Genomic DNA, 26,755 nt, shown 5'->3' on the forward strand with positions numbered 1-26,755 from the left:
AAACGGGGGTTAGTATCGTCAATTACAGCGTTCACATTTCATATTTTTCGCGTCTATCGGTACGATACGATCAGCTGCGCTGCTGAACGCTACGTAAAGTATCTTACGTGAGTACCGTAATCGTGTAACGTGTATTATTTATCGTTGTCGCTGTCATTGATCGCCATACAATATCAACGCGAAAACCGTTCGAATCCAGTCGGACAAATACCAGAATATTACACGAGCGCATTGCCGGATCCGTCCGGTCGGTGATTTAAATGGACGACATATTGTACGCCACAACAGCAGTTTTAGACGTGATTACAAACATAAAAAACGCGACCAAGGACGCAGTATACGCTGCTAATGTAGCAGCCAACGCCACTACGCAAGAGGAAATCGAGGAAGCGACGAAAGCAGCCGACATTTCGATATCGAAAGCGGTGTTCCTAGCCTCTACAGAATTAACCGCCGCTAGAGCATTAATTGATAATGTGGCCGAAAGGTTAGGGATCGAAAATCACTCAATCAGCCGGCAGATGCCGCGTAATTAAGACTTATACATCAGTTACCACCATACTATTTGCATAGGTGAGTGGCATGCCAATTGTCTTCCTGTCTAGTGCACCAGGTAATCGATTTGTTGAAACTTTTAATAAAATTCAGCTACATGGCCAGTGCCCCATTTAATTATGTATTTGTTTAATATTTAGTGACATAAAGTAGAACAAGGTCCACTATAAAATCTAAAATGATTATCAACACACCCGTAAGTATGATAATATCCAACACAAGTTCAATTTCTTGATGATTTAACTATACTTGAATGATTTATTTATATAGGCTTATTCTATTTTGGAAAATGTCTCTTTGGACGAAAACAATGAAGAATTTACTTCCTCTCCTTCAGTGTATGAACCAGCTGAAGATACCTTTTTAATGTTGGATGTTTTGGAATTAGATCTGGAGCAAGTGATTAATACTCGATTGTCAAAAAATAACACAATTGTCGGTTCTACTGCCAAGTGTGGACCATTGTTGGTTGTTGAATTAGGTTGTGGTTTTGGTATTCTTACTGCTGCTATATCGAAGGCTTTAAGTGATACTCTTTCATCAATTACTGTTGGAGCTCACTGTATAGCCATAGACATGAACCCAGCTGCTTGTCGTAAAACCATTATGACATGCAAACTTAATAATGTTGAAGTGAGTATATAGTTTGTTAACTTATTAAATATTTGTTATTATGACTCGCTTATGTTTTTGTATCCAGGCGGATGCAATACGTGGTGATCTACTTACATGGATGCGATATCCTGAAACAATAAAAGCAAATAATGACTCCAACAAAGAAACATTTGGTCCAATTGATATTCTTTTATTCAATCCTCCATATGTTCGAGGTCCAGAGGGTGAACAAGCACCAACTCCTAGAATAACAAAAATTGATACTCAAGACCCGGTAGCTCATGATCGACAGCTAGCAATAATGGCAGATGCTGCTTGGCTGGGTGGTGGTCCAGATGGTATAGATGTGCTTAAAAGGTTGGTATGACTATCTTATGTTTTTAGTGACATAATCAACATCTAGTTTATAATTTTTTTAATATAGAGCCCTGCATCAAGCAGCTGATCTTCTTTCGGAGTATGGAGTATTTTATGCACTGATGATTGATTACAATTATAATGCGCTAGTGCGAGATGAAATGCAAGCCCGGCGTGATCGAACTGATCAGAATATTTATAACGATGACTTAAATAATATAGAATTAACAACTTTTGGAAGCAGCCCTGCTAGCAGACATTTAATATGCACCCGTATATTATCCCGAAATGTTCCTGGTGAACACTTAGCTGTATACCGAATTTATCGTCCTATTGATTTAAATTAATTTTTTATCACACATTATGTCAGACTGATCACTAACATAGTGCATAAGTTTTATTAACATTCCTTTTTATTTATTTTCATTTATAATGTTTGACATTTTGTTTTCATTTTATTTCATTATGGGTACTTACTGAGTACTGTATCCAATTCAATTTATTTTTGTATTACTATGTATTATACAAGTCAGTTCAATTGGAGTATTAATTTAAAATCTATTTAATACTTACATAATTAAGTATAAATTTTTTCCTATAGTATAAAATATAAATATTGTGCTACAAAACAAATCATTCACTTAACTTTTTAATTTTTTACATTTTGTATTTTTTAATTACTTTTTCTGTGGTTTATATCAATTTTATCATTTATTTTCTGTTGAACTTTGAAGCCAATTAATTAATGAAAATATTATTATCATTCATATTATTTTTAATTATTCATTTTATATTAATAATATAAACATTTACTTTTTGATAAATAATTTGAAAAACCAGTGGGTTTCTATATTTAATTTCTTATGAAAAATAAATTTGTTTAAGTTACTAATTTATTAAGAATTAAGAAAGTTGTGAAATACCTAAAAATATTATCTTTATTTTTTTTTATTTTTAAGTTGATTAATTTTTGTGGAATATTTTGTACTTGGTTAAGTAATTAAAATATATTTTACTGCCTTTCACTGTATTTTCAACTTTATTTCTTAAAACATGATAATAATACAATAATTTTTAGTTCTTAGCGTATTTTTTTATTAAGTAAACAATTATCTAAAAACATATACATATGTTTTTTATACTAAAATACTTATATAAAATGGCGATTATTTGGTTAATTCTATTTGATAAAACTAGATGTTTAAAAGATAAATTTGTAATTGAAATGTATAAATTATCAACTGCATAAACCCATATTCAAAGTACTCGTGACTAACTATTGTAATGACATTTAACTAAATTTTAAATGCTGTTGATTTAATATGTGTTCTTAACAACACACCTGTATTAAGTAGATCAGTTAATAAATATTTAATATTCATTGTTTCTGAATATTTATTAAATCTTTTTTGAAATTGAAATATTTAATATATTGTTTAATGAATCATTTAAACTTTAATTTTAAGAGATGAAACCTCTTAACAAATGTTCCATGCATTTATGCATTCCAATTGCTTGTTTTTCATCATTAATCTGTGTGATTCATATTTTAATAGAATAAATATTGATAAAAAAAATGTAAGTTCCCATAAAATTTCTTGAGCCAATATTACTTAAGTTTTATTTCTATTAGTATTTTAATGATTAAAAATAAAATTATTTATTATTTTTATCTTTTAGCTCACATTAGTATACATTCCAATATTCCAAATTTGATATTAAAAATTAAATTGTAGTACATCTTAAATTAGACAACTTTAAATATAATATTGTATTATTGCTATTCCAATTTTTTTCTTTTAATTTTGGTTTTTTTTGGGTCAGATTTATTTATAGATTGTTATATTTTTACAGTTGATAATGAAATAATGTTTTTTTTATTGAGTAAATGCTTATAGATAAATGAATAGATGTAATAAAAATAAATTTTTCAAATTTATAAACTGTAGAAAAATATAAATGTCATTCAAAAAAGTATTTTCAATAATGTTAATAGATTTTTAAATAATGAATGTTTTTCTATAAAAGAATCGCCAATATAAATAATATATATTATTATCTGAACATTTGAAAACCAATTTTTAAAGCATTTTTTCAGTTATTAATACTTTATTAATAAATAGCAATTATTTCTTCTTTTTATAATTATGCTTTCTGAATTATAAATTGTAAAATAAAATTATGAAATAAATTTATTTGCTTAGGTTTTTAAGAATTTATTTTTTACATTTTTAGAGTATACATATATTAAGTTTGCAGGTACAGCCCAAGGTGAATAAGTTAACTTGGAAATAATGTATGATTAACTTATGAATAGATACCAAATTTATAAATTTTAGACTTTAATTACAGTTCATAATGGTCAGATTAACCATTATCATAGGACATACATTTTATAGCATTTATTTATATTTATTTGTCATTTACAATTTATGATGTTATTATCAGTAAAGAACTGTAGATCAATATTTGCATAAACTGCCAAATTTTATCACATTCAATTAATTTTTTTTTTGTATTCTGTTTTTGTTTTATTTTTTTATTACCTACACCAGCTAAGCTACTTATCAAATCATATTTTTTATTATATTAAATTAGAATCTGTTTAATATACATAAAAGTAAACTTATTTAATTTAACTAAACATTTTAAATTGTTAAGTAATATAGATTATACTTTTTTCATATTTTTTTAACTTACAGTATTTTTGTAATACTTAAATTTTGTTAAGTAGGCAATTAAAAATATTTTTAATACATTTAAATTAGGTACATCTTTAAATACAGTACACTGATAATGTATTTTATAAAAAACAGAATAATCTTTTGTTCTTAAATTATAGTTTGTATAACATTTATTTTTTAAGTTAACAACTATCTGTGATAATAAGAAATTACCTACTATATATTATGACAAGGTTAGCTAACTTTTTTTAACATAACATACCAAAAATTGTACAATTTTGCTTTTTTGTTTCTTGTATGTTATTAAATTATAATATTATATATATGTTTATAAATGTGAAAATGTAAATTTTTGTCTCATGTTCTCTAAAACTTATCACCAGATTAACATAATTTTTTTTTTTTTAATGAAAGAATGTATCTCGGAGTAAGTTTAAAACCTATTTATGACTATAAGTTATTGAAAAAAATTGTGTTAGTAATTTTTAAAATAATAGCAAGTATGCAAGATTGTTTTCATATATATTACCAATTATTATTTATTATTTAAAATTAGTATTCAAGTGAATAGTACAAAACTTTTTTGGTGCTTTTTGTCCAGAATGAAAAGAAAATTAAATTGGGTCATTAAAAAAAAAAAAAAAAATTTAATAATGATCAAAAAAACAACTTTGGGTGGGACAACTTTGTAAAGTAGATAATATCTTAGAAATATCATCTATATACCACATCATAAACCAAAAATATAATTTATCCATATGCGTTATACTAAATGCATTAGCAACTAAATTTAATATGAATGTATTTTGTATGGGCAACTAAGTGCACAAGGATGGCTAGTACCTAAGTAATAAATGTGAAAAAATGTAAAAATATATGTTGGCTTATATACTTTTATTGTATTTTGTTATTAAATATATAAGATATTAAATATAAATAATACTAGTAATTTAGCATTTATTAATTTATTGCATATGATTTTTTTTTTGTTATTCACATGATGCTAATATTCTTTTATATTCAGCTTATTAAGTGCAGATGGGACTGAGTTTATTCATTCAATGGTTTCTTAGATTAAAGTATTTTTTCTTTTTATAAATATATATCTATTTAATTTAATATTTACATTTTTTATTAATAGAATATTAAGCTTATTCAATTTTAAATGTTTTAATAAAAAAAAATGTATTAAGTGTCACTCATAAATATTTTTTTCACTAACAATATCATATTTTATTTAATATTTGATCTTTATGAAACAAATGACCTTCCTATGTACTAATTTGAAAAAATGTAATTAGATATATAATAGCTTCATACTTCTATTGTCACATCACTCTGTGCATTTTGGTGAGACATGGAATCAACCAAATCCACAAAAACAACATGTAACAAAACTTTAATTATACCCACATATAAAATACCTATGTAAACAAATGAGATGTGATTAATACAAATTTATTATATATTATCATGGTAGAAATGTTTATGACATTTCATCTCGAGTGAATGTTCCATACAGGTATAATTTTGCTTTATTTTCAATAGCAAGTTTTATTTTAAGTAAGATATTTTATTTTATTTTGTATGATTTTTTTGTGTATGTGTTAGAACTGACTTTAAAGTTTTTATGCGCTTTTGGAGGATTTTTATGGTATATCTTGAGATTTTCATTAATATTTTTATGATCCAAATTGGATTTTTTAAACAATAAAAGTTTAGTTTTTAAATTTCTATTTTAATTTTTAATATTTTCATATTCAATGAATACGTATTTATACATTATTTAATAATTTAGATCAGACAAGTGGATATTGTGAATTAAAGCTTCATCAGACATAATTGTGGATACTGTTGATTCTGTGTTAAGAGAAATGGCAATTAATTAATTATGAGACTAAAATAAAAAAAATGAACAATATAATTTAATGTTTTGCATAAATATGTGATAAATTATAATATGATATACTATTATAGCTAAAAATAAAAAGAATAATAACAAATATTGTTAATAAAATATGATACAATATTGCAGTATTATTCTTCTCTTTTTAACTATATACCTTGTTACTGCAAATTATGATATTTTTAAATTGTTATTATTTTACTATACATTATACAATACCTTTTTGGCTGATTTTGCTTCCATTTCAGTAAATAAATATTTGGGTAAGTTCAGTATCGATCAAAACAAGGTTTCAATCTTTTCACAATAACAGTTCCCATAAGTTCGGCTTTCAAATCACAAACAAAATCTTCCAAGTTGTAATGTTTGGAATAAATGTAAAATTTACTAGGATTCCAGGCATCTCCCCGTTTACTTATGTGTGTCCAAATATTCAGGACATCAGTATTTTCTGGAAACCTTTTAAACCTTTAAGTTATACATCAATTAACAATTAGGGATCTGTGAAACGAAATATTAATCATTCCAGTTTTTTTTTTTGTTTTTACGGAATATAAATTGCACGTTATAATAGCACAATTAGAACCACCACCTCTAGTACTCATAGTTATTATTTATATTATAAACGCACCTATGCTACGTTTAAATTACATTGACATGTAATATTATAAGTATTTGAATACAAATATGTAAATAAAAAACTGTAACCAGGGTTAAACGAAAAAAAACGTCGAATACAATGCCGAATGCATGAATAATCATTAATCACTTATCAATATTCACTATTCAGTATGGTATCACCACAGTTGTCGGTGTTCAGACAATAATGTAAGGGCCAAGGGCTGTACTATTCCCGCTCAGGTTTTTTCATAAATTTAGAAGTGAAAAATCTTTCATAGTTTATTAAACTTGAATACAAAATTTGAAGAATGTTATTAGGTATGTTTAAAATTCACAATTCACTAGGCTCTAATCATAGTCGCATCTATGTACGTGGTTTATGCATGTCGTCATTTATACATTTCGCAACTGACATGTTGGTGCAAGATTAAACAGTAAACTACAAAACAAACATTTTACCTCGAGACTTGAGTATCACATTATTCGGACATGACACAGGAATGGCAAAATTCTTTCAAAAATATTAAAGCCCTTTGCTCTTATACATAATCTTCCCATTTTCAGGACCAAATTTTAACTTGTACTTTTGACAATTATTTTAAATTGTATAATTTTATTATACAAACCATATTATAGAACATATTACAAGAATTTTATAGAAAAGATTTAAGTCAAGGATATTATATCGTGACAAAATATTTTCATAGTATTATTAATAAGTAGGTTGGTACGTCAATAAAAATTCATTTTGAGGTAGGTACTTATGTTCTATGGACAATGGTTATATAAAAATATCAATAGGTATATTATTATTATATTATGGCTTGTGAGTTGTGAGTAAAGCTCAGAAGTTAAAATAGCTAAAACAGGCAATATATGTTTGGAAATATGCTAAAAAAAAAAAATTGAAAAATACTAAAATACGTAAGAAAAAATGTTAAATATACAAAAATAATTGTTTTAAGTTCCGAAAAAAAAAACATTTTCATTTTTTGTTAAATCGATAAATAATCGACGATAAAATATTATTTCGGCATAATAACGCAAATTAGATTAAATACACATCGCACCGTTTTCGTCAAATCATCAATATTCGACTGCAACAATCACAATAAATACCTATTTAGTTTTTTAGAAAATATTTTATATGCTTAATATGCGTATGAAAGCCAGTGAAATAATATGCACTTCTTTCATAAAATTGACGAATTAAGCATTTTATTTTACACTTTTGATTTTTGAACCTACCATTGATCATCATATATCTAGTTCAGATTTATAACTTGATCTGTTATAAATCGAAAACATATTGAACAATAAGCAGCTCCTACAATTTCCGAGCCCTACTGATGAGTTTCATTGATTAAATAAATTATATTATTATTTTGACAAAGTGAATTTAATAAGTTTAATATAAGCTTAATAGTAAGTTAAGCTTCAAGCTTAATGGGTTGTTGACGTTGTAGTAGATAATAAATTATATTATATTATATTCTATCATCGTAATTGTCGTCATAAAGCATTGACCATTATAAGGTAAGTATAAGCCGATTAAGCCGTATAAGGTCTATGTCATAGGGTCATAGCCCCGCTGATAATGACTTTATTATCGCGATATTGTTGTTTAACTGTTATCAGTTATCAGACGATTTGTCGAAAGTCAGAAACGCTGTTCGTGTACACAGTACACACACACTACAGACACATTTGACGATACTCAAATATAATTACTGCATTTAATATATTATCCATTTAACTAGGTTTTACTACTTATTACCACACCTTGTTTTAACGTTCGCAAATCGCAATCTAAGTTTAGCTTAGTTTGATATCTCGTAAGTATAAACATAAATTGTCATATACTTGACTATTTAAATACGTAATCCGACACGTTTGGTTTACAGAAAACTCGCGCTGCCGTAGAACTTAACAGCCGCTGCACATGAGCCAATCCGAATCCGTGCTGTCCATGGATAACGAAGTTTCTGCAACCAAGTCCATCGGTGCCACCGTCTTGGACTTGCCGTTGAACCGTACAGAGACAGTTGCAACTGATTACTCGCCAGATGATGAGGACCTAGACGAAGCAGCGGCAGCTGCCGCCGCTGCATCAGAAGCAACTCGTGACACTTTGGCTGATGGCCTGGTTGCCAGTTTGCTCAGACCGTGTGTTGACCGTTTGGATGCGTCCGTCCAGTGCACTAGGTAAAATATGCGATGATAATATTTTTATTCTACACTAACGTCTTGCCAACAAGAATCGACTACTGTTAATGCTGATTATAATAATTTTTATAGTACAATTCATTACTGTTTCTGTTATTTATGTTATTGTTAGACTGAGCCAACTTGACTTGAAACTGCAACTTGACTCGTTAGCTACTGAGCTCAAGCGTCTATCGTTAGCACAGCACGATTACTTGTTTGCTGCTAAGTCGATATCATCGCCACAATTGCCAGTCTCTGCCGAAAAGACCATTTCACCTACAGCGACTGCTACAACAAAGACCACTACTGACACATGTGTTCTACTAGATGGATATGCTCGTAGATTATGTGATGCACGTGCCAAGATAGCTGTCGTGGGAAATATACTGGAGTCTACACAGGTACTATTGCTGCTGCTAGTACTTTTATATACTAATACACAATTATTATTTTTAGTTCACCCATTTAATGTATTCAAACCATTATTGTATGTGTGAAGTAGGAGCTATAACATATTTTGAGAGTGCACTTTAATTTGTATTACCTTTTAAGGATGCTGAACCTAGCATCTAGCAAATATTACTGCTCATTACAGTTATTACTTAGGTTTACGTATTCTACTTGAATTATAATTAATTATGATAAAATAGATGTTTAGCAGTTGTTAGGTAATATCTATCCTTCATCTTCACAGAATTAACCATCTTGTACGCTTGCCATTTAATGAAACTATGTCAACCCAACTTTGACCACTATTCTGTACGATTTTAAGTCATATTACATATAGTAAAAAAATGATTTGTATAAGATATTAATATATTATAATTTATATTTGCTATTTTTCAAATTTTTTTTATTTTGCACATTCTGATTCTTATTAGTATTGTATTTATATATTATGTAAAACACCTAGTGCATTAAATTCATAGCCATGTTATACGCTTCCTGACAAATCTATTTATTTATATATTTTTGTTTGTTTGCAATGTAAACATAACAGGAACGCTTACGAGCACTCTCTCATCGAATAGGTCGTGAGCACAACAATCGGCGATCACTCCTAGAACCCCAAACTGTGGTAATTGGTGTGGAAGATAAACTGGAAGTAGAGGAAGAAAATGAAAAAAAGAATGATGAAGAAGAGGAAATAAATGACAATAATGAGAAAGATCAACCAAATGAGCATTCGACAGATTTCAAAGATGATAACAAAGAGGAAGAACAACCTGAGGAAGATGCTACAGTGATTACAACTTCACCGGCAGTGTCAGAAATACCAAAAAAGTCATGATGAAATATTAGTCATGTTGGCTCAATGGTGTCAAGGTGTATGTATATGGATTTATTTTGATTGTATAAACAGAATATTTATTTGTGTATTATTATGGATTAGGCAGATTAGTGCTTTGTGACCTGCTGGCATTGATGTGGCAGCCTGAATTTTTCGTTGCTGTCAATAGATACCATAGTTCTAAATACATCATGAATTATTGTTAAAAATTTAGTTGGGTGGAAGCTCTGCTAGCAGATCCTTGGCATGGTGCTAGCTCTTGGACCATAACACACCTTGTGATCCATTAGCCATCTACCAGGTGAACCAACATCTAGGATTACACATAAGCAATACTGCAGTACATGTGTTTTATTATCATTCCATATTGTATAATTATTCTTATAATGATATCAGAATATAATGTAAAACATAATTCATTATAAACATAGTATATTGTTGTATTATGTACATAAATAACATATTAAATTTTATTTTGATATATTTTTTTCCCAATATATTTGTTATTACATACATTTGTTTATTAAACTTAAACACCACTGAGTTTAGTTTATTGAATATAATTTGATCTCTTGGTCTGAGCTACATCTGAAACTTGATATTTTATTTATATCAGATCCAAAATAAATTAATTTATTCCTTTATTGTAACATAATTATTCTCATAAAATACCATACTAAGACAGATATTGACAATGTAGAGTTTTTATTCTATTTATTAAGATTTAACATCAACAATTAAAACAAATAATTAGTTAATACCATAGAGTAAACAAAACAGTCCAAAATTAATTATAATCCTCTATTAATTTCATTATTTTTCATGTTTTATATCATAATATTATGCGAATAATCATATTTTTACTACTTTGCTATTATTTTATTTATATATGATCAATTTTGATCATAATTGATTAATTAAAAACTAGATATTCCAAACAACTGCTTTATTTTATAGTAAAAGATGAATCAAAACTGGCCTATCAATCATATTATATTTAGTTATTTACACATTACGTACAATTATTCATTTATATTTTGATGTAACACAAACATTTTTAAAAACATAGTTTTATGTATGTTTGGTTCTAAACAAATTTGTGTGGTATAATACTTTTTCTATACAGTATTTGGCTATACATTTTATGTGATATTGGATGTTTGAATCTTGCTAACGTAGTAATAGAAAACACTAACAATTTTATCAATAAATATCTAAGTCCAGCTATTCAGAATGAGTTAATTGAAATTATGTATAAACTAATATCATGAAATTAAAAAAAAAAATCATTTATAATGAAATAAAAAATTTTTTTCTTTAATTATTACTTAAGTCAATATATAACGATTTTAGACCAAGTCAGTATTAATACTTGTTATGTTACTATTGATGATATTAAGCATACAGTATGTATAAAAGAGTCATTTTTTAGGTTTATACACACATTATTATTGACTACACACATTTTATAATAAATATTTTTTCTCAATTGGGCTTCAATATTTTTTGATGTTGTAGTCAAGGATATGATGATGCCACTGTAATGAGTGGTATTTATAGTTACAATATTTAAGTTACAAGAATTTATAAGAGATTATTACTATACTTACATATTAATTATTGCTTAGCTATGATTTCCCTTTATTAAAAATTTGTTTTACATTTACATGTTGTTTCTATTTTACTACCATTTGTTGTACAGGCTTGCTATGTGGTACATTTTGTGAGACAGAGGCAACACTAACATGGATAGCGTCATGGGTCATCCTTTTAAATATGTTAAATATGTAGTTTCAAGGAATAACAACAGTGCAAGATCTAACCAGAATGAACATTCGTGGGCAATTATATCTAAAATTCTAAATACTAGTATTTATATTGACAGTAGCCCTTGCTCAATGTATGTTTAGATTTTTTTACATAATTTTTAATCATTTATTAGTCATTAATCATTATCATATTATGTTAAATTATTAAGGAAATATCCGTAATAGATTCTATTCTTCCTCGATTCAAGCAAATGGTTTGGACATTAAAATGTGGTGTACTTTTGGTAGCCTATTTATAGCACTGTAAATATATGATTTTAGAATTGAAAATAATTTTATAAAATATAATAATCAGATTAAAATCAATGTTCCATAACAAAAGAAAAAAAAAGAATCAAGAAAATAAAATAATATTTTTATTGAATATCAAAAAATTAGTAAGAGAAATTAAGTATGGCGATTATGAAGAAGTATTATTAAAAGTGTAAATCATAAAAAGAAAAGATGAACTGATAGGACATAAATAATTACTGGGATGAATAAAATTATAGAAGAAAGTTACTAAATTTACTTCAAACAGTGACAGACCCAGAATAAAACAACTCATACAAGAAATTTAATTCAAAAAATAATGAAATAATTAATCATAATTTTTTTTCTTAGGTACATTTTAAAAATATCATCTAATAAATCCAAGCATGCAATTTTAACAATTATTTTGACATTATACCATGAAAATTTAACAGCAATTATGATTGTATCAATAAAGATGATTTTTTATACTATTTTGTTTTTGAAAAATAAAAAAATTACTTTAAATTCTCAACAATGTGAGACGTAAACAACAATTTAAATATCATTGATAATGAACATAAAAGTTCTAAGCTGATACAGAGGTCATTAATAAGAAGGAAAAGTGTATGATTAAAAAACAACCAGTAGTTAAGTGATTAAAGGTATATATATTCTAAGATTAATATATGATATTGATAATAAAATGTTGAAAAAATTATTAAAAACTAAAATGTTTAAATATAATAATAATAAACTAAACTACTAATATTAGTAAAAATATTAAAAATGATTCTTAAAAGAACACAATACATTTTCTGTACTTTTGATACAAAAAAAAAAAAAAAAAAAATGATACACAGATGTTAGTTGTTGATATATTGTAAACTATAAACTACTATATTATAATATAAATGGAATAAATTCTAATGAATTATATAATTTAAATTTCAAATCAGTGATTATGATTTAACTAATACTTCTACTTTTGGTGGTGCATAATATAATTATATTACTGGTTTAACACACCTCCACTACATATTAATACTTATTAGTTATTATCTATCATAATAGACTATTTCTAATGCTAATATTTTACTAAACTTCTAAGATTAATATTATAAATTGTTATAATTAATGTTATATTTGAATTGGGTAGTAGTGTTATATTATAATGTATAATATTAATAATAAAAATAGTAAATCATAATAAAATATACCTATTATGGTAGAAAATCAAAAAAGTTAACTATCAATAATAATAATTACGAGTTTTATTTTTGTTGACTGCTATTCTCTATCAAAAATTAATAATAAAAATAAATGCTTGTAAATTAAACTAGTAATACATAAATAAAATTAAATAATTATGAATAAATAATATTACTATGTATACCATATTTGTTAACTACAAACAATTATAGCAAATTAATACAAAAAAAAAAAAAAAAAATTAAATAAATAAATAACCAGTACTAGACAAATAAAACTAATATGATTAAATATTAATAATGTTAAATATTTAATTGATCGGCCTTACAACCATATTTCATAAAATAGCATGGTTGAAAATTAAAAATAAACAATGGACAAATAATAAATATATTATATTGATGTAATAAATTTTTTAGATTTGATATTAACTCTAAAACACTATAAAATCCATTATTCATTGCTATTGTGTAAAGTATTTATAATTTAAAATATTATGTAAGACTGGGTAAAAAAAAAAAAAAAATTACAAAAAAACAAAGCATTAATCGTACAATAATAATAATATTATTATATATGTTTAATAATGGCTCTGGATTATTTGGAGAAATCAAAGTGTATATTAAGTTTACGGTAACACGTAAATAATGATTTAATGATGAGATAAATTTAATAATAAAATAAAAAACTGAAAGATTAATTATAAATTAATAGAATACACTAGATATGATATCTCCAAAATCTTATCTTATCTAGTGAAAGTATAATATAAATTTAAAATAAATGGTAGTATGTCTAGAAGATCCAAATTCATATCATTTTTGTTGATTCTTTTGTCAGAGTCTAGTATAATAATATCTTGTGTGCAACTGGTTTACGGCAAATAGGACATGGTTGACCAGGGGACATGCGATCACCACACAGCTGACAAGTTCCATGTCCACACATAAACACCATATTTTTCAATCTATCCAAGCACACAGGGCACATATTCTTAAAAAAAAAACTATGATTAGAAAAAATATCTTTGTAAATTATGACTATAGTTATTAATTATATTATACTAATCATCATACCATTTCTTTGAGATCACTCAACTGCTGCATGAGCTTTTCCACTAGTCCTGGCTCGTCTCTAGAAGGGCTTGCCATTGCCACATTCATGGGAGAATTTTGCTGTTCCTCCTGTACTTGCGCGTTCGCAATGTCAATCTGCTTTTGTTCTAATTCGTTAGTTCTCTTGTCACGAGACCGGGACAAAGTATTATTTATAACCGATAGACCACGTGAAGTGGAAGGTTGGCTTTCATTGTTGCTTTCACCGGTGGCAATGTCCAATTCATTGCGTGGAGCAGGTTCTCTGCTGTAATGGGTAAAAAGAAGATGGAGATTAAATAAAATAATAATTATACTAGTAACGATATAATTTATCATAGTGCTATGATAAAAAGATGTCGTACAATTTAAAAGATGTTTTTAATTCTAAAGTGTGACTCAAAATATAATTTTGAGATAACATATAATTTATATTAACTACATTTTAAATCATGGTATACAGACACAATAATTTTAGGTAAACATGAAAATGTAAACCAGAAAATGTATTTGAAAATAGTGCTTTTTAGCACCAAAACTTACTTATTATTACTACTATTCTCAATCACTATAGTTCCATTATCACTACTAGTGACGCTTAAAATGCTGTCGTCATCCATGAAATCTAGTTCCGGTTCTTCATGGTTCTCAACATCTCTTATTATATTGTTATCCACTCTTTCACCAGAATTGCCACTTGGGGGCATAGCGGCTCTGGAAGTAGAAGGTCCATCCAAAAGCACCGCTGGGGTATTATCTTCTAACATCATCATACCAGGCGGCGGGGGAGGAAGGCCGATGCTCAAAAAACGATTTGCCACTGTTGACGATAATTTAAGAAATTCTGAGTCACTTCGAGTCGCGAATGTCTTGGTGCACTCTTTAGGGGGGTCAGGCTCTCTTGACAGCAATGGGGCGTATGCATCGTGATATGGTGCTTTAATCGAGTAGTCAGGCGGCATGTTATGAAGCATCAATTGGGATTTCGGAGGTCCCTCTATAGAGAGAGTTGGAGCACTGGAACCAATAGCTCCCTCCATAGGGCAGTCACCGACGCTAGTTCGAACTTCGCGGGCATGAGCGGCAGCAGAACAGCACTTCATCAAAGCACAGCGCAAAGGCTGATCGGCCGGGCAAAGATCCAAAGGCGTTTGTCCTCGGTTGTTGCGTATAAATAGATCAACGCGACCTGTACCAGCGAGCACACAAACAACTACGGTAGCATTTGGTGGTGGCGGAATCACGTTTCCATTGCTTGGGGAAGCAGGCGCAGACCGGGATACCGGACCACGTGTAGGCCGACCAAAAATATCTCGGCTACCTGGTCCAGAAATTGCAGTCTGAATACTTCCTGAGCTCCCTTCTCCAGTTACTTGTTTATTCGAACTTGATCCCGATTCACGTATTGATCGTCCTCCATTATCACGACTTCTGGAACCGGAAATAGCCATGGCAGCTGCCAGAGCAGCGGCACGTGCCTCTCCGGCTAATCGAGGACCGGTTTGATCATCGACAGTCTGTTGACGTATAGTTCGCACTGGAGATTTCTTTATCCGACGACGGTTGATCGCTTTTTTCGATTTATTATTTTTGACTGGTTGTGGTTTGTTGTTCATAACAGGCTGAAAAAAATCGAAAACAAATGGTTTAATTTGTTTTGGCAACAGTAAATTGTATGTATAAATTTAACTAGTTTTACCGAGGTAACTGTTGGAGTAACATTACTGTTTGTATCCTCATCAGAATCTACACCATTGGAACATATGCGTAAACGTCTAAACTCTTCAGCCGCTCCAAGTAGCTCGGCCATCAATCTCTGCACCGCGGAGACCGGTGAAGCGAACATTTCTAAGTACGCGGGACCCTTGGCCGCCCATAGTTCTGTTGCCTGTTCGACGGGGCATGGTTGAGTAGTAACGGTACGGCTGACTATTGAATACATGTTTTCACTGTCATCTGATAGTTCTCGATAGTCACGTACGACTCTGTTGCCGCCGAGAAGGTTACGTAACGATATTCCACCTCCACCATCTGACCGGAACTTAGTGTTAGGATCCCTAGGACTGTTTCCCAAACCCACTCCAGGCGGGGGTGGTGCACCGACTGTCTTGAGTTGCAATAACGTGTGATGGCGCAAAGCCTCATGCATAGGCGTGTCACCGTCTTTGTCAGGGATGTTTGGATCAGCGCCATGGTAAACAAGTAGCTACGGAAAAATATAATCAGAAAACATATATCAAGATGGTAAACAAGTAAAACTAGTGTATAAATTATTGTTAAGTATATGCAATATATTGTTGCATCGACTCAACATACTTTGACAATATCTGCGTGCTGACGTTCCACGGCCAAATGAAGGGCCGACTGCTTATTGACATTTTGTTTATTTGGGTCAGCCCGGCCATAAATTAGCAGCAACGACGCCACGCGGTGGTGATTGTTAAGAGCAGCCAAATGTAGAGCGGTGTATCCATCGTCTTTGGGTTCATCCACGACCCAATAGCGGCCACCGTTTGTAGCGATCCAGTCCAACATAATAGCGGTAGCTCTGTAACGATATAAAACAAATTGTTGACGATTAATTGAAAAAATTGATGAAGTAATACTTAAATAAAAATGCGATTAGTTCGGTGATAAAATAAAATTATATGTAATATGTATAATATTTTATATAGGTTGGGTTGAGGAGCCACCGCATTTTTCCGTTTTCCGTATTAGGCTTGTAGGAAAACGTGGTGACCCAACCGGTATACTATAATAAATCAAAATTTATTAATATTGATGTCAATATAGTGCAAGGGGACGAGGTGTTAATGCTAATTTGCGACGGCGTGTATTGGAAGTTATAACACCGGATAATATGGATACAAGCGAATTTGAAGGGTTTGGCAGAACTTTGGCCATCTACGAGAGCTTTATTAATGTATAAATAATCCTCGACATAAATATACATATTTATAGCATAAGTAGTATGCACATATGGTTATATTATATACAAAAGCAGTCTTTAAAACTTATTCATAGTCCGTCCTAATAAAAATTCTCAAATGTTTGCTCCCAAATACTTTAAAAATAAAATAAATGTTGGTGATTTTACAGTGAACTTAGCAATAATTGAACAAAAGCTGTAAAGAATACATCATAGAATATACAAAATGATACATTTGTTTATTTTATTTTGATTTTAGCAATATGTTTTTAAATTTTAGACAACTTATAATACACGAAGTTTTGATTTGCATGTTTATTATTAAATTTTGTAATATTATTTAAGCATGTCATTGGATTAAAGTGGTATTATTATTTGTTGACTAAAAGGTTTTTAATTATGTATATTTATGATAAAAAAAAAAAAAATAACAATGCATGTTAAATATAAAATTTGGTTTTTATATTCCTATGAAAGTTAAAGAATGCATAGATTAAAAATGCAGGTGTATGAATGAGGTCACTTTGGGATAGCACCGAAGTTATGCATCCATTGACCATGGACGTTATTGTTGTGAGTGTTGTGACCTTTTTGTACTGTACTCATTTGTTTTACTCTATGGCGTAATGACCGGGGAATACATATACCACCCAATAGTTAGGTACGTTAATAGCATAATGATATATAGCATACTAATATTAAATATATTAAAGTTGCTTGCTCGCAGGTCATGCGTGCGTATATTGTTATATTATACCTATATATTACGACTGCGAGAGCTTTGCAGTGTTTTCAATTTGCGCTAGATGAAAAAAAGCATGATGTGTGGGGGTGATCATATACGGCAGGGGCTTCGTCACCACTGTTAGTAGTTTGTCGAAGCATACAAATCATATTTTTTTAAATTAATATAAATACAGAGTGATTCAATATTAATCCTACAACCATTTTATAAAATGTGATGTGCACAAAAAACTATTCATAACAGAACATTCTTAATACGAAAGTATGTTGTACCTAGAAATACCTAAAATTATTAATAATTTTTATATTTTTTTACAATATTTTCAAGGGAGGTTTTTAAGGTCAACTTAAAAAATTCAAACAGGAACCTATACTAATTATAATGTGAAGAATTTCTTTTCAAAGTATCTACTTAGATACATAAAAATTGAAATTTAGACAAGTAGTTTATAAGTTATAAGTGTTATAACACATAAGTAATTAAAGTTTTGGTGAGCGAAGTAGAAAACCAACATTTTGGAGAGTAACCGGTGACCCCGTACCATACTACTCAGTTAAATTAAAATTTTAAATGTTATGTATCGACATATTCCAAAAAAAATTATTTATATTGAGATTGCAAAAAAAGTATAGATTTCCATTTAAATTTCTTAAGTTTCTAAACATAAAAATTAATAATCATTTTAGATATTTCTAAATAAAACTTTCGTACAAAACATGTTTGAATATGTTTATAATAAAATGGTTATAGCATACATTTTGAATCACTCTGTATACGTATATAAATATATATTTTTTTTTATCCAAACGTTTATTGAATCCGGGTAATCCTTCCTACTCCTCCCTTAGGGTTCTCGTTTTCTTTATGTCAATATATAAATATACTATTATTTATGTGTACACATGATATATGTAGTACCTACGTACAATATTGTATAATAAAACATAATATCATAATCATAAATTGCACCACCGCCATTGTCGGATCGACGAGCATGACACACGTACATAACACATCATCACATCATCACATCATACATGTATTAAATTATGCATATAATAATTGGCTTTTATATAAATATATGTTATTCGTTTGATGTTTCGGGCTTTTGAGAAGAGACCCTCTCCTGCCGACGGATTGTGACGGAGACTTTTATGCGTACAGACATAACTATTAATTAATATTTATTTTATATACAATATACACTCAGTAACCACAACTTTCCGTATTCGACGAATATATATAAATAAAAGAAATATAGGATACTTACTTAAAGGTGATGAGTTTAAACCATCCAAAATAACGTGAGGGTAGATGGGTAAAAAATATGTGTGAACAGTGAAATTAATAATATGGTACATTTACTATATATACTACTATACTAGATATGTCGCAATTACTATATTCACTTTTAAGTCTTGAAATGACAAAAACTTAATTTAGGTAGTACGAAATTTTAAAAGTGCAGTTGAATTATTGGATATACACAATTAAAATAATATAATCATATAAGCATAATATAATCATTTCAATTTCTATTTTTTCATTATTCCATTCAAAAACATCAAAAATTAAAAATATTAATTTATCAAAAAAAAACCCACTTACTCCCCTCGAAAATAAGATAATTGCAATCGTCATCAGTCTCTTAAATTACTATAAATCTACGTTAAATTACGAATTGACTCTACTAAAGAGGTGCATGATATTTTAACGACACGCAAAAATATTTTTATTTCATTGTTAAATTTTGCTTTTAATGAAAAACAATAATGAAAGGAATCATTCTTCATTATTTCTAAATAATATAATTACTACATAATTATAACATGTTAAAAGTTTGAAACTTATTTCTAGACATATTATTTTACTAGGAGACTCCATATTTGCATTAACACACAGTTGTGAAAGTTTATTTTCCTCGACAACTACGATTAAATAAAAATGAACGAAACTAATGCTGCTCGTGTTTCATTAAAAATAACAAAACACATGTTCGATATTTAAAAACTATTCAATGATAAAAAATACAAGAACAATAATCATATAAAAAATTTTAAAAAGCTGGTATAAAAGTTAGACTATTAATTATAAAGCGAGTATAAACTAGAAATGTTCTTAAATACTTTATACTTGTAATTTTTTAACAAATCTCAAATTTCTCCTTTTTCAATTAATAATAATAAAAAAAAAAAAAAAAAAATGATTATTAGATTGTTGGCATACGTAATCCGAAAATATTTGCCAGCAACATTTTAGTTAGGGACTATATCGATATTATTTAGAAAAAGGCTGTTAATATTATTTTAGTACGTTTTACTATTTTCGGATTTATTGATTCCGCCAAAATACTCTGTTTCCGAAAAAAATATGTATCAATTATTCTGGTAGGTATATATTCCAATAACTACTGTTTATAATACCTAACTACCGATTCTACTAAGCTTTAAATTTATAAAAATAGTAAAAAGGCACATATTATAATGTTGAATTTAAGGGTCAATTTAAAATATAAATAATAATGAAATATTTATAATAACAATACTATTTAAATTAATTAGTTCAAAATTTAAATTAAACTATATGCGGTTTTATTTTTTTTTTTATAAATTTAAGTTTAGCGGAATCGGACGACGGACTTGATACAAAATTGACGAAATCGATATACACTGTCACGCGGGGAGAGCAGTGGTGGGTTTTAGTTAGAATCCAGCCATTTTTTTTTCAATAAAACTCAGCGTAACTATTTACCTATTGCATCTATACGGTTATAATTTACGTGTGTGTGTACAAGCAATAGTCTCGGACAGAAGAACACACGTCATCTCCTGCAGTACGACCGGTGTATCATATACATGGACATATGGTTGTATATATATCGCTGCGCGCACGAGACTTTATACAAAAATAAGCCGACAGCAGAGGCAGGGGTAATGACCGCGGTGTGTGACGGATTTGGCGGCGGTATCAAGTTACCGACTCATCATCGTTGTCGTCCTACCGACCTACAGGGATCCTGTTCTCAAAAAGAAACTGAAAATTCTCGTCGAAAACATTGTAGGTAATAATAAAGTTGGAATGATATTATATTAAACCGACCAGTATATAATATACAAACTACCGTTATTATTTTAAAATAATTAAAAATAAAATAAATACACGGTTTAATAACTAATAACATAATATAGGAATTAAATATATTACACATTTGTACAAACATTTTCTGGTCGTTGCAGTTATAAACCACGACCGAACTGCCGAGGTTGCATTCGCTGCGTATGACTTGGAATACCAGTCGACGATCGCGTATAATTTGAATGTATTATTAGCGTCGAATCCAGGCAATCTGGTAGCCCAATGGGATTTATTATACTTCTGATACAACAATATTGTATTATTAAATAAAAAGTAAGTTATAAAATTATTTTATTCATTTATGTCGAAAGTTCTATAACAAATAATGCTTATGATCCTTATATTTTGTCATATATGTCTGCGAGTGTGTTGATTAAAGGCACTCTCGATTTTATTTTTCAAACATATTACGTTAAATTATTAAATGGACTTTTTTGATAATTTTGTTGTCATAGAAATATTTAAAAAATTTAAACTCTCTCTCCCCTACCACGGATACGAGTATAATCGTTAGGAGAACAACTTCAAATATTATTTTTATTATTTTTTTTTATTGCAAAAACTATTGTTTTTTAATGCTATATTTATCTTATTTTTCCAAGTCATTTCAACTAAATAACTATAGTTTTAAAATCAAAATTAACTGTATAAGAGCCATTTTTAATTTAACTATATACACATATTTTTATCAGATTTGTTAAAGTTTTAAGATATTTAGATTTAAAAAAAATAAAAAGCCTTGAAGATCAGAGGTGAAAACTCATAACTCCTATACTTAAAAGTTAACGATACGATAGCACGTAGATAAAATTTAAAAAATGTATTTTGTATTAAAGCTTATCAAAATAAGATTTAATTAACAACTTTTAGTCTCCAAAGTCTATAATAAAATAAAATAGTAAACATAAACATTGAACAAAGATAAAAGTAAATTAACCCCGGAATTGTAATTAAACCTGAAATTGAGTGATAAACAAATTTAACAATAATGGTAAGTTTGGTTTTATAGATTTCTTGTCTATCTGAAGACGATTTTAACTTTAAATTTTTTTTCATCTTAAATAGGAAGACATAAACTGGTATTATATGTTTTAAATTATTTATATACTACATACACACAAGAACTTTACACCCTAGTCTACCTGGTTGTCCTGATAATTTGTTGATATGGTAATTTAATATGCTATTATGTTTGTTATTATCATTTTTATTATTAATACCTATTTATAATTTTGTTATTTAATTAATTTTATTATATCGTATTCAATATTCATTCATATAATTTGTATTTTAATTCCTAGCACCAATAGCTTTAAAATGTAATACAAAGATTTTTATGAATTGTTCTAAAACACAAAGCAAAATTATTTTTATAAATATAACAAGTTCTAATTTTGACAAAACTGGATACATTTTAATGCTTAAATAAAAAATAACGATTAGTTATTATTTTGTAATTTAGGAAATATTAACCATATTACCATAACTCTAATATTAAAAGAACACGACACTTGTATGTGTTGTCTCTATCTTACATAAGTACATACAATATAACAAATTTTCATTCAGCAAAATCCATTTTATATCGTTAACTTTAATATTGAGTAAATTGACCTATTATTAAACTTAAAGGTCAGAATATTATCTAGGTTATTAGATACATATTTATTAACATAATTATTTTTATTTTTATTTATAAGCCTAAGTGATAGTCTAGATAATATTCTTACCTTCAAGTTTTATACTAGGTGAATTTACTCTAAAATTAAAGTTAACAACATAAAATGGATTTTGCTGAATGAAAATTTGTTATGTTGTACGTATATATTACAGATAGATCAGATGTGGGTGTGGCATCCTTTTAACTTTTTGCCATTACTTTCTATACATAATTATATATTCAAAATATTTAGACCCATTTTAAGATAACAAACGTTACGACGACTTATATACAATTCTACAATTGTACAAAGTATTAAGTTATAGGATTGATAACAATATAGTATTTAATATATTATGGTAAAATATTTTAATAATTATTATATAACAATGCAATGTTTTAAGCATAAATTAGTTTGACGTACCATAATAGTATGATAAATTACAAAATATCCTTAGTAACATAGGCTATTTCAAACATACCGTCACACCGCTAAGAATTGTTTGTCTTATGTAATGATTTATGATTGAATTAAAATTTAATTTATCCATTACAATAGTGACCTAATCAATGACGATATAATACTATAGTAAAGAGATAAGTTTCCTGATTTTTTTTTTTGCATATAATATATTATTACTCCTTAGAGCAGTAAAAATGATTGGATTCCCAACTTGGGGTGTGATTTCTAGTAGAAAATTGGATCTCATTGGTATTTTAGAAGGCTAGAGGGAAAAGGTAAAATTTTTAGTACTTACCTCGATTATCTAGAAAAAAAAAAAAGAATAATTAAGGAAAAACGGGAATTTTTACGCTAAATTAGTTTTTGATAAAATTGATTTCTTTATTTTGTTACAATTTAAAAATGAGCAACCGTAGAAACTTAAAATATTCACCAAGGATTTATATTATCATTTTCTATAAATGATTTGAAATATTTTGACTCTTTTTAAGCTATTTATAAACAAATAACATTTTTGATTTTTTTTGTTTTTAAATATAAATAAATAATTTTGTTTAGCCAGTTTTAAAATATCGGTTTTCGGCAAAAATTAAATCTATTTACCATAATATTAATATTAAAATGAAAAATTTTAATTGATATATTAAAAACAAAAAAAAACATACTAGGTAGGAAAAATACTTAAAGATATATGTTAACAGATGGCCATCTACGCTCAGAATCGTTTTTCGTATACAATAATATTATAATAATACGTATATCATTAAATTCTAAGCATCTTCTGAGTAAAGCAAATAACTTTTTTACTATTAATATTATGAGATATTTATTTTAAAAAAATGAACATGATAAAATATTGATAAAAATGAATATTTTAATGATGTAATATTAAGATAAGTAAATTAACTATTTAAAAGTATATATAGAAACCTGAAAAAATAGTAAATTTAGAGGTCAGGCTTTTAATAATAATATTTAAAATTTGTATACACTGTAAATAACTTATTTGTATTTTATCTTATAAATGTTCTAATGATCTTATATAAAATTAAGTTAAAAAAAAAAAATGGTTTTAACTTAAAAATATAGAAATAAATTTATAAAAGGAAAGAACATAGGACCATACTATACAATATATTGGTAGTGACGCAGTCACCACTGCAGTATAAAATATCATCTAGTCTAGTCTATATAGTTTGTGGGCTAACCAGCCAGATTATAACGGTCGAAAAGGATTTGGTTGGATCAAACCCGCAGTCGGGATGAAGTGACCGCGGATTGTTGGATATACAGCATCGATATAGGGAAGGTGGAACTTGCAGTGATGGCGGTTTGTTCCCTCGAATAACTTACCATATTATAGCGAATCGATTTTACACGACTAACAGCCGAATTTGAGTTTTTTTGCGGGGTAGGGGAGATAACAACTTTTGACGAATAGTTCTTATAAACTCTAGTGACGTGTTTCCAATAGTAAATTTATAAACTAAAATCGAAAATCTTAAGTCATACCTCATGTTAAATCGTCACGAATTTACTTTTGATTTATTCCGTGAATAATATCAGTGAAAAAAGGTTCAAAAGTTCCACACCACGAGTTGAAAGGTCTCTACACAACATAAAATATGGAGTAAAATTTTCTTTTCTTTGTAATTAGCAACGATATTAAAATGTAAGTGATAAGAAATTTCTTTCCTCCCATCTTTTATCGTACACGCACATTCAAAGGTGTTCAATAGAATATATGTATCACCTAGGCACGATAAAAATATATTTTACAGGAATACGGCTACATAATATTATTCTAGTATACTATTCAATACACAGCCAACAATATCACTAATTTAAGCGTATGACGATTAAAATATTATAAACACGCGAAGGCGGCAGTGATTTTATATAGCCAACGTGTTATACATGTGTGGTGCGTGCAGCGTGGAGTTATAGCGTTAAACAAGTTCAAATAGAAATATTTTATAGTGTTCGCTCGTTATAATTTTTAGTTTTTTTTTTGTATGTATTATAAATCGTTTGAAGTATTCTTAAAAACGATTTTACAGTGTTTTAAACACAAATAAAACACTCTCTCTATATATATATTTTTTTTTTAATTTACTAATAACTTTTACATTGTTTTACAATTAATGTCAAGTATCGATAAACAAAAGAAAAAAGTATAGAATAAGAATAATATTTGGCTATTTCAGTATTTAAAGAGATTTTTATCAAAATAAGTTTATTTTTAAATTTATTTTTTCCAATAAAGGTAGACATTTATTCAAGTATTACTCGATTATTCGATTACATCGCATTTATGCCAACAATAATACTCAAAACGTTTATTTCGAATATTTTACGTATACTCGAGTTTTGTTTATACTTAAGTTTTTTCTACAGTACAACCCTTAAAATAAATACCACACTGGTAATTTACCCAGTTAGATATCAACGGCTGTGCGTTACATATATATTGTCAACAGCTGCAAAAGACGAAGAAAAACTATTAATATCATTTGGCCTACAAGGTGCTATTTTCCAAAGTGAGAAACATTATTTCTCATAAAAGTCTAAAGTCTTTCCAGTTTCAATTTCGAGAGTATGATGATTACTAGTTTTCACATCTGTTGAACAAGTTAGATCATATAATAGTTAATGCGAGTTTTTTCTCTTAAATATATACAATTACAAAAATACGATTAGAAACAATTAAAAAAATTGAAGTAATTTTAAATGGCGTATACTTATACAATAAATTAACAGACTACTAAAAATAAATATATTCTATATTAATAGTGAAAAGTAAAAAATAAATAACTATAGATAACTATTGAAAATGAAAATTCTATTAACGCAGAGCATACACAGCAAATTAATAGTAACCGTTGTTGAAAAAAAATTAATGAGTAAAAATTACATATCAAAAAATATATTTTAGATAATAAGAAATTATAGCTATCAATTGAAAAAAAATTAGACATTCATTTCAGTAAATACGATAATGATATTTTAATATTACTATAATATATACTTTGCCCCATACAGACCGAAGCCATTGTTCACACTAGTCATGATCGTATAGTATCGTTATGTATGATAGGATAATAAGTGCTTTATAAAAATAACTCATTGAAAAACGTGCTTATTTAAAAAAAATAAATATTTTAAAAATGTTTGTCCCGTAAGGTTTAAATTGAATGTACTTTATTTTTATATTTATTTT

At 28.0% G+C, this 26,755-nt stretch overlaps 3 protein-coding genes across 5 annotated transcripts in view; 2 read left to right on the top strand and 1 right to left on the bottom strand.

Moving 5' to 3' along the window:
- Positions 1-482: 482 nt before the first annotated feature.
- Positions 483-2,065, top strand: LOC112596818 (eRF1 methyltransferase catalytic subunit mtq2). 2 transcript variants are annotated; one of them, XM_025342628.1, is made up of 5 exons: positions 483-573; positions 696-751; positions 826-1,188; positions 1,256-1,527; positions 1,595-2,065. In XM_025342628.1, exons 2-5 carry the CDS (start codon positions 734-736, stop codon positions 1,872-1,874), a joined length of 933 nt encoding a protein of 310 aa, XP_025198413.1. In that variant the 5' UTR covers positions 483-573; positions 696-733; the 3' UTR covers positions 1,875-2,065. The 2 variants fall into 2 exon arrangements, with proteins under 2 accessions (XP_025198413.1, XP_025198411.1); XM_025342626.1 differs by having other exon boundaries at positions 521-613.
- A 6,305-nt stretch (positions 2,066-8,370) lies between these two features.
- On the top strand, positions 8,371-10,658 carry LOC112596790. 2 transcript variants are annotated; one of them, XM_025342590.1, is made up of 5 exons: positions 8,371-8,573; positions 8,643-8,943; positions 9,077-9,347; positions 9,947-10,274; positions 10,344-10,658. In XM_025342590.1, the coding sequence occupies exons 2-4, from the start codon at positions 8,681-8,683 to the stop codon at positions 10,235-10,237; spliced, it is 825 nt and encodes a 274-aa protein (XP_025198375.1). In that variant the 5' UTR covers positions 8,371-8,573; positions 8,643-8,680; the 3' UTR covers positions 10,238-10,274; positions 10,344-10,658. The 2 variants fall into 2 exon arrangements, with proteins under 2 accessions (XP_025198375.1, XP_025198373.1); XM_025342588.1 differs by having other exon boundaries at positions 8,373-8,573; positions 10,340-10,658.
- A 3,447-nt stretch (positions 10,659-14,105) lies between these two features.
- LOC112596821 overlaps positions 14,106-26,755 on the bottom strand; it is a 46,875-nt gene continuing 34,225 nt past the window's right edge. The window contains exons 10-14 of the mRNA XM_025342633.1: positions 16,920-17,151; positions 16,303-16,809; positions 15,147-16,225; positions 14,586-14,871; positions 14,106-14,502 (exon numbers count right to left, since the gene is read on the bottom strand). Of these exons, the coding sequence (XP_025198418.1) occupies positions 14,353-14,502; positions 14,586-14,871; positions 15,147-16,225; positions 16,303-16,809; positions 16,920-17,151 (2,254 nt within the window). The 3' untranslated portion in view covers positions 14,106-14,352. The remainder of the gene's footprint in view (positions 14,503-14,585; positions 14,872-15,146; positions 16,226-16,302; positions 16,810-16,919; positions 17,152-26,755) is intronic.

This window comes from Melanaphis sacchari, unplaced genomic scaffold, assembly GCF_002803265.2.
Source record: "Melanaphis sacchari strain LSU unplaced genomic scaffold, SCAv2.0 Contig34_pilon_pilon, whole genome shotgun sequence".
In the NCBI taxonomy this organism is placed as follows: domain Eukaryota; kingdom Metazoa; phylum Arthropoda; class Insecta; order Hemiptera; family Aphididae; genus Melanaphis; species Melanaphis sacchari.

What these genes read in the sequence shown, in the direction of transcription:
- LOC112596818 (XM_025342628.1), top strand. An exon ending in GCAAACTTAATAATGTTGAA is followed by an intron (nt 1,189 to 1,255) that starts GTGAGTATATAG and finishes TTTTGTATCCAG; the next exon opens with GCGGATGCAATACGTGGTGA. An exon ending in GGTATAGATGTGCTTAAAAG is followed by an intron (nt 1,528 to 1,594) that starts GTTGGTATGACT and finishes TTTTTAATATAG; the next exon opens with AGCCCTGCATCAAGCAGCTG.
- LOC112596790 (XM_025342590.1), top strand. Translation starts at nt 8,681, where the DNA reads ATGAGCCAATCCGAATCCGTGCTGTCCATGGATAACGAAGTTTCTGCA. An exon ending in GCGTCCGTCCAGTGCACTAG is followed by an intron (nt 8,944 to 9,076) that starts GTAAAATATGCG and finishes TGTTATTGTTAG; the next exon opens with ACTGAGCCAACTTGACTTGA. An exon ending in ATATACTGGAGTCTACACAG is followed by an intron (nt 9,348 to 9,946) that starts GTACTATTGCTG and finishes TAAACATAACAG; the next exon opens with GAACGCTTACGAGCACTCTC.